The sequence below is a fragment of the Vicia villosa genome, linkage group LG2 (assembly GCF_029867415.1).
Source record: "Vicia villosa cultivar HV-30 ecotype Madison, WI linkage group LG2, Vvil1.0, whole genome shotgun sequence".
NCBI classification, from domain to species: domain Eukaryota; kingdom Viridiplantae; phylum Streptophyta; class Magnoliopsida; order Fabales; family Fabaceae; genus Vicia; species Vicia villosa.
Window position 1 is genome coordinate 18,376,702 of NC_081181.1, and position 9,184 is coordinate 18,385,885.

Genomic DNA, 9,184 nt, shown 5'->3' on the forward strand with positions numbered 1-9,184 from the left:
TATAAATATATAGTGTGTATGTCAAAATGAGGTGTAAGCCTATCATTTCTCTAAAATATAGCCACTTCCTAAAAGAGATAAGTCCCAATCAGTAATATTTATTCTATATAATAATTTCATTCCGTCATTCTTATTTTGCAGACTTAGTCATAGCTTTTTTCTACATACAATAAGATTTAAACCAGTTGGTGATTTGTATTTGGCTTTTTTTTCTTTCAGTTTAGAGATTGACATTCTTAGTTGCCGTCTGTAAGAAAATCTGTCTTTTGACTTTGAGTGATAATTAATACAGCATTTTGTAGACTTAGAATTTTGAGTAGCGTGTTCTCACCGTGTTTTCGGCAAAAACATCTATTGTTGCTGTTTACTTTTATGATATATATTCTCTTCATTTCATGGTTACCAAGAAAAACTGCAAAATGTCAACCTTTCCTTCTTCTCTGTTTCTTATCACTAACCTCCTATTATTATTCTTGTTCAAATTTTCCTCCGCAGCAGATACTATAACCCAATCAGAGTCTCTTTCTGATGGTAAGACATTGATTTCAAAAGATGGAACCTTCGAGTTGGGTTTCTTCAATCCCGGTAGTTCCTCAAACCGCTACGTCGGAATGTGGTACAAAAACATACCGGTTAAAACCGTTGTTTGGGTTGCAAACCGTGATAATCCTATCAAGGACAACTCAAGCAAGTTGGTCATAAACAAACAAGGAAATCTCGTTCTTCTCAACGCCAGTCAGTCTGTTCTATGGTCAACAAACGCAACAAAGAAGGCTTCTACTCCAATCGTCCAGCTTCTGGACAACGGAAATTTGGTGATTAGAGATGAGAAGGACAGCGAACGAAATGAAGAGAATTTTTGTTGGCAAAGTTTTGATCATCCTAGTGATACGTTGTTACCAGAAATGAAGATCGGATGGGACAAGAAAACCGGTATTCAAAGAATATTTACTGCATGGAAAAACTGGGAAGATCCATCTTTAGGTGATTTTACATCGTTGATGAGCCGTAGTAATAATCCTGAAGTCGTTCTTATGAAAGGCTCAACGGAGTTCCACAGAACGGGACCGATGACGGGTACTACGGATAGTGGAGCATATGGGTTGAAGGCTAACCCAATTTTTATTTCAGATGTTGTAAGCAGCGAAGACGAAGCCTATTTTTCGTACACGCTAAAGAACAAAACTCTGATTTCCATAGTTGTTTTAAACCAAACGCTTTTACTTCTTCAACGCCTTGTATGGATACCTGAATCTCGAAAATGGAGTAATTACATGAACCTACCACATGATACCTGTGATTCTTATAACGTTTGTGGAGCGTATGGAAATTGTGACATCAACGGATCGCCACTTTGTCAGTGTTTGGATGGTTTTAAGCCGAAATCGCCGCAACAGTGGAACACGATGGACTGGTCAGATGGATGTGTGCACACAGGAAATTGGAGCTGTGGAGTCAAGGGTAGAGACGGTTTCCTTAAGGTTACTGGAGGGAAGTTGCCGGATACTACGTATACTTGGGTTAATGCTAATATGACACTTGATGATTGCAAGCTCAAATGTATGCAAAACTGTTCCTGCACAGCTTACTCAAGCTTAGGCCCAGATGACGATTCCGGCGGTTGTTCCCTATGGTTTAAAGATCTTAAAGATTTGAGAGTTTCAGATTCTCAGAGAAACTTCTATGTGCGTATTGATGCATCAGATATAGGTAACAACTTCACTACTCTGTTTAGGTTCATAAAATAATGAATGTATTTGGTTCTGTAAACCAGATACATTCATTATTCAAATGAATCTAAAAAAAATATTTATTTATAATAATTTCCGGGGGATACAATATATTTAAACAACTTCAAATAATTATGTTTCATTGCAGGTGATAAACGTGAGTATACAAAAATGATTATCTTGCTAGTTTCCATCGTTGTTGTTGCTTTCATTGTGATCATATTGGCACTATACTTTTATCGAGAGAAGATAAAACACAAAGGTACATTTCTTATCATTAGAGTATTTTATTTCTTATAAATTTGTGTAACTTTAATAGCTTTGAAGCCTAAATAACCAATATGATCAAACATTTTCTGCAATTAGGGAGGTGTAGTACACTTAAGTTTTATTCAAAGTACTGAAAATACATTCTTTGATCTTTTAATTTTTCCTTAATACTATAGTTCTCATCTTGTTGTTAGTAGGCAATAATGAAGGCGATCATGACGATTTAGACCTCCCTTTCTTTGATCTTGCTACTATACATGAGGCCACGAATTACTTCTCAAATTATAACAAATTGGGTGAAGGTGGTTTTGGACCCGTATACAAGGTATATTTAAACATAATATTTTGGTGAGGTTAAAGAAAAAATCATTTGAGTTGTTAATCAGGTTATTTTCAATCATCAATGTAGGGTAAGTTGAAAGACGGTCAAGAAGTTGCTGTTAAAAAACTTTCAAGAAGTTCTAGCCAAGGATTGAAAGAATTTAAGAATGAAGTTATTTTATGTTCTAAACTTCAACATCGAAACCTTGTTAAAATAATTGGTTTTTGCGTTACAAAAGATGAAAAAATGTTGGTATATGAATATATGTCGAACACAAGCCTTGATTCATTTATTTTTGGTAAGTAACTTTCAAAGTTTACTACTTCTCATGATACAAGTTTCATTATTTATTCATGTCATTATTGAAAGAAAGAACTACTAATTAAATTTATTGGGAAATTTTAACAGATCCAATTCAAAGCAAATTATTAGATTGGCCTTTGCGTTTCAACATCTTGTATGGAATTGCCCGAGGTCTTCTTTACTTGCATCAAGATTCAAGGTTAAGAATTGTTCACAGAGATTTGAAAGCGAGCAATGTTTTATTAGACAATGATATGCAACCAAAAATTTCGGATTTTGGTCTAGCTAAAATGTGTGGAGGTGACAAAGTGGAGGGTGAAACAAGTCGAATAGTCGGCACATAGTAAGTAACATAAATGTTTGGTAGAGTTTTGTGCAATTTTTTGAACATCAAATTAATTCTTTTTACTTCTTTTCAGCGGTTATATGGCGCCAGAATATGCCATTGACGGAGTATTCTCAGTTAAATCAGATGTATTTAGCTTTGGTGTCTTATTGCTAGAACTTATAAGTGGAAAGAAAAACAGAACACTTACCTACAACCAAGACGATCACAATCTTATTGGACATGTGAGTATCACTAAAAAAATTCAATTATTTTTACTCTACCTAACATAGATAATAACTATGTTAATATTGTTGCAGGCATGGAAATTATGGAAAGAGGACAACATACAGTCATTGATTGATGATAACTTGAAAGATACGTGCATTCTTCATGAAGCTTTGCGATGTATTCAAATAGGGCTTTTGTGTCTGCAACATCATCCTGATAATAGGCCAAATATGACATCTGTTGTTGTGATGTTGAGTAGTAATAATATTTTACCTGAACCACACGAACCAGGTTATTTATTACAAAATATAACAAGCGAAGGAGAACCTTCTTCTACCGAAAGACAAAGTTCTTCTTCAATAAATAATGTAACTATCTCACTACTAAATGCAAGATAGAAAAATAATAGTTAATCTAGAAGTTTTTGCGTATTAGACTTGTTTTTCATTTAAAACTAAGTTAGAGTTATTCATATAAAAATCTTGTAACTACTTTTAGTTAGTTAGGATTCATTAAGAGTGTCATCGCAAGATTGTAATTATCCAGTTAATAATGAATGAGAAATTCATTTGAACTCATGCATGGTATCAACCATCAATCTAATTCTCAGACACCAACTTCATGGATATTATGTTAATCTGAAATCCCTCTAATGTTCAAAACCGAGGAAATTCAAATCAATAATGTAATTTCCAAAGACTATAAAACTTGGATGGTTCAAGATCAAACCCTGTTTATTTAACTTCTTTTAATAAGGTCTAAATCGATGTTGCATGGGGTTTGTAATTTTAAACTTTCATATGCAATCTAAGACAAAATCCATAAACGTTTTCATGCAGTAATGAAAGCGTATCTTTGTGAGCTACGCACTTGTTCCGTTCTGAAACCACAAATAAGTTAAGGAGCGGTAGTGATAGTGGATCAAATTTTTTGACGTAGTGGAGAGGGAGACCTGCTAAACTTGCATGTATACATTAAAGGGAGAAATCTGTGTGGTTTTGTTGCTAGTCCCTAAAGCTTTACTTTGTCTTTAATATTACATTTGAGTCTACTCTTCAATACAAATACTTAAGGAACAAGATTTGGATCCGTATTTTCGCATGCATAATTCTAATTGTTTGTGTTTGAGTATGAACATTATGCATTAATTCAATTATTTATGTTTGTGGAACAAAAACTATAAATGAGATCGAATCTAGTCATGTCAAAAGTAAAATCTCATAAACAACCTTGAAACTTGAATTTTTGAGATTTTGGATTTGTGATTTGAATCACAGAATCCCTTCAGTCGAATCAAACAAGGTAGGGAAGAATTATAATTCATTTGTATCATTGCTTGTATTTTATTCTTATGTGAAATTCTGGCACTTTCAATTAGATGTTAAGACTGATGTCCCAACACCAAAACACAATGTCAAGAAAAATGTTAAGACATCCTCTGCTGACAGAATACTTTTATCAAACAATAAATTATGTAGAAGTAAATTACAGTAGGTAAAAGACACAATCAATTGTTAACCCAGTTCAGTGGACTTACCTACTCTGGAGGCATCCAAGCCAAGAAGGAAGTCCACTATAATAGTATTCGTTCAAATCTAAACAACCCTAGGTTACAACTTATCGCCCAATCACTACCTTATGCAACTTTTACCTAGGATGCTCCTAGATATGAGAACTCTCTCTCACTTCTCTTAATCACCTCAGTGATAATAACAAAAAATCAAAATAGAAGAACACACATCCAATAAAACATAATCCATTCTTTCCTTACAAGTTCATGAGTGATTGACAATGAACAATGAACAATCACTCAAACTCTATGTATCAACATGACACATCAGTGTCATACACAAACAAAACACATTAATGAGACTCTAAAAACCTATGATTCTAAACCTCCATTTTTTTAAGAAAAAATTATGAAAGTCGAAATGTATTAGGATTAAGTTTCTCTTTATATAGTCCTTAGTTGTCCATGAGATTCAGATTCTTCACCTAATATTTATTGATCCATGAGCTAAGGGTTGCACGAGTTATGCAGAAGAATCTCCTTGAATCTTGAAACAAAATGTCACAAGTTTCCTAAATTGTCTCAACATCCAATTTTAGAAACTTATGCATACTTGGAGTTTAATTGATCCAACTAAAATATTCTTGACCTGCGCAAATAAGTGAGATATATCCATAGAAAATCTCACAAAATCAAATCAAATATGTCATGAAAATAACGGTAGCTCCTGCTATATCTGTTTTTCAAGATGTCAAAACATCTTGTTGTGATACATGTTTTAACAAATAAAACATGTTTTAGCAAAAAAATTGGCAATCATAAAACAAGGAACTTACAATCTCCCGCTTTGGTAAATTTTGGCTAAAACAACTTTGCACAATAAACCTGGAGATAAGGAATAAAACCACAAAATAAAAAAACACGAGCTACAATAAATACATGTAAACTTTGTATAAACAGCAAAAAAAAAATATCACAGAAATACTCGCAACAAATCTATACACAAATCAAACGCCAGAAATCTCCAGAGATCATATGTCATGACATGTGGTCTGACATCACAAAAATAGCAACACATCAAAACACAATCAAAACTGAGAACATGTAACCGCAACACACAATCAATACTATGCTCCCCCTGTTACAACACCCCCTGTCTCATGGTACCAAAAGACTCCCCCTCAAGGGTACAAACCAAAATATATTTCTCCCCCTTTTTAACCATAATTTTGGCAAAACCATCAAGTTGTACTATGCTTGTTGTAGTCTTATCCCACTACAAGGGAGAAACCCAAAACAAGAATAAACTCGCATAATATTTTCCAAAACCAACAATATTTCTTATCAAACTAGCTACCTCAATTAGATCTACCACTCTTTTGAAGTCTGTAGCATCTTTACCAAAGTCAATCTCCTTTGGTATAAATAATTGCATTTCTAAACCTACTCCTCAAAAACTTTAGGCAAGATATCAGAATATCTAGTATGACATCATGCACACATATCAGCACTAGTAACAGAAACAAGACAATTTCCTTAAACATCAATAACAAGCATGATTTAAAATCATGCTCCCCCTAAATAGTCGCATATATAGCAAGCAACCAAAGACTACTCACCCTAAGTAGTAGTACAATTTTGTCAAAGTATCAATTAACATGTCAGGACATTTAAAATGACATCAGAAAAACTATCTCCTTAACTAACATTCTAACACTTTACTTCCTCTTTTTAGTTAAGTCTTGACAAAAATAGAGTAAATGTACAATAAAATTCGAATTACACATGCATACAAGCATAATGAACAGATGGAAGCAAAACAAAATTGTTGTAATCAAATGCTAGGAAGAGAACATATCATGTAATTAATCATGTAAGAGCATTAGAACAACCATATGCAGTTAACATCGATTCAGATAATCCCACAAAAAAAATAATGTTAGGAAGTTATTACAGAACCAACCAACAAAGAACAATAGAAAGAAATTTTCATCTTTTAAAGCAGCTATTCAAACCGACCATCTGAGTCAATGAAAGTGACAAAATCTTCATCATCATCTGAATCAGAGTCATGTAATTGAGCATGACTTTTCTTGAAGGGATTTATCTTTGTTTCCCTGTCACAGATGCTCCAGTAGATGATCCAATAATTGTTTCCACCTTGGATTCAACCTTCTTCGAATCAATACTCTTAGCCTTATTTCGTGACTCATGGACCTTTTCAACATCAACCTTTTTGGGAGATTGACTCATGTTGAAATATAAAACTTGAGAGGAGGGGGAAGCAATAAGGTTTTGAGTTTAATAGAGAAGAATAACCTTGCTGGTAAAGATTTACCAGTCAAGGAGTAAGTTTTGAAAGAAGTGTAAATATTCTCAGCAACAGTGAACCACTAACTATAGGAGAGAAAGACACTCTCTTGTTTTTCTTTCTTTCTTCTCAAGCTTTGACTGATGGGTATTCTTATGACATTCCCTTGTCCACAGATAACTACATCGGGTTTGACATTGGATAATGTTTTTCCTGAATTTGTATGCCTCCCAACCTGTAATTGCTATAATTCTTCAGTAGTACGAATTCTCAAATCACCCCTCAAATTCTCAATCATATTTTAATTAGCTTGTCATAGTATAATGTCATGACATCACCTTTGACACTGTATTCTTCTAGCATCCAAATTAATTGAGAGCAACAACTTCCTTCAGCATTATACTTAGCCTTAGTGAAAGACCAAGATACATAAATTATATTATTGTTGATTTATGAGATAAGATTGTTTCCCAAGAAGAAACATCCTTCATTACCACTATCTCCATCAGACTTGTTTTTGTAAATCCGTTTTGTGCCAATAACATTACTAAAAAATTCACCAGTCAAGATATCCTTCTATTTTTTAATAAAAAATTTGAGATAAAACCAGGACTACATCTCTGAATCTAGTGGTGATCCCTTCACAAAGACTCCAAATAATGAATTCCTTTGGATAAATTTTTTGAACGCTAGAGGGAACTTTGTTGGCTTGAGAGCTCTCTGATTCAATGCATGCTAGCTCTTCAGAGTCTGCCTCATTTTTTGGAGTATCAGTATGCTGACATGATGCTCCAACATCTGTTCTGACATCAGTCCCTTTCTCAATGATTAAATCATTTACTATGGTTCTGGTGTTAACATTTCTATAAGTCCTAATATCATTTGATAAAGGCCTTTGAAGACTTGAACACATAGATATGACTTTGTACACCAAGACTCTCACATTGCATTGACCTCATTAGACCCATAAGTGGAAGTTCTAGAACTTTGGTTGTAGTCTTACGTTGCAACTTTTGTTGTGACATCTTGACTTCATTTTCCTTGGACATTATGCATGTGGATGAGCAAGTAGTTTCTATGGTACCACCAATAGCAAATGTCTTTGGACCTAACTCCCCTCATCAAAACTTCATTATTCCCATTAGTGACCAAACCTTCTCCTTTAGTTAAACTTACCTTCAGACCTTGATCACATAAGTGCCTTATGCTTATCAAATTAGTTGTCATACCTTTAACAAGGAGAACACCATCAAGACTAGAGAATCATGTATATTCCAATTTTCCAACACTTATAAATTCACCTTTAACACGATTACCAAAAGTAACTTAGTTGGTAGAGTGTGACCTAATGTCCACCAAAAGTTTCTTTACTCTAGCCATGTGTTTGGAATAGCCACTATCAAAATAACAATTATCTTTTGTTGAAGCTCTAAGAGAGGTATGAGAAATAAGGAAATTAGAACCTTATTGGGGTTTCCATACCTTCCTAGTTTTAACCACTGCTTGGTCAACCTTAGGCTGAGTTGGATCTTTGGGATAACCATACAATTTAAAATAGACGGATCTGATATGACCAAAATTTTCATTAAAGTGACATCTTCAGTGCAAGAACATGCCTTTAGCTTGATTATTTTTATGTCTATCACGATGTTGAGACATTTGGTTTGACATCATTGACTTATCTTGCTTTTTGGGGGAAACATGGTTTGTCACTTTAGTTTTTCTTTGCTTGTTAAAGGTTGTATAATCAAACCCTGTCCCTTTTAGGTTTTTTTCAATCAGCTTCCAAAATTGAAGAATCTCACCAGACATCAGAACCATTGTTCAACATCCTCACATACTTGATCTTGTTTTTCAAGTTTGGAGGTCAATAAAGTCACCTAATTCTGCAGGTTATAGATGGTAGACAATTTTTTTTCCTTTTTAGCCTTTAGTTGAGAAATAGTTACCTTTTGTTTTTCTCCTTGTTGACATATTTCTTCACTTTTGATGCACAATTCTTTGTGAGAATGGCCAACTCATCATTAGTTATTTCTTCATCACAAGACTCTACACCAAAATCACTTCTCTCATCCGACCAAGAAATACAAACCCCTTAAGTTGTTTCAGGAGATAGCTAGGTTATTCTACTCTAAAATGTCCAACGCCTTCACATTCATGACATTGAGTTCCTTTACTTTGC

General features: G+C 34.0%; 1 protein-coding gene across 2 annotated transcripts; it reads left to right on the plus strand.

Annotated features, from left to right (window-relative positions):
- The first annotated feature begins 207 nt into the window (after positions 1 to 207).
- Positions 208 to 3,943, plus strand: LOC131645975 (G-type lectin S-receptor-like serine/threonine-protein kinase At4g27290). Of its 2 annotated transcripts, none has more exons than XM_058916159.1 (7): positions 208 to 1,710; positions 1,879 to 1,992; positions 2,195 to 2,325; positions 2,410 to 2,620; positions 2,731 to 2,968; positions 3,045 to 3,195; positions 3,271 to 3,943. In XM_058916159.1, exons 1-7 carry the CDS (start codon positions 396 to 398, stop codon positions 3,577 to 3,579), a joined length of 2,469 nt encoding a protein of 822 aa, XP_058772142.1. In that variant the 5' UTR covers positions 208 to 395; the 3' UTR covers positions 3,580 to 3,943. The 2 variants fall into 2 exon arrangements, with proteins under 2 accessions (XP_058772142.1, XP_058772143.1); XM_058916160.1 differs by having other exon boundaries at positions 209 to 1,710; positions 2,198 to 2,325; positions 3,271 to 3,941.
- Positions 3,944 to 9,184: the final 5,241 nt, after the last annotated feature.

Excerpts from the sequence above, each read along its gene's own strand:
- LOC131645975 (XM_058916159.1), top strand. The coding sequence starts at position 396 with ATGGTTACCAAGAAAAACTGCAAAATGTCAACCTTTCCTTCTTCTCTG. Across the intron at positions 2,326-2,409 it reads GTTTTGGACCCGTATACAAG|GGTAAGTTGAAAGACGGTCA; the intron begins GTATATTTAAAC and ends TCATCAATGTAG. Across the intron at positions 2,621-2,730 it reads CCTTGATTCATTTATTTTTG|ATCCAATTCAAAGCAAATTA; the intron begins GTAAGTAACTTT and ends AAATTTTAACAG.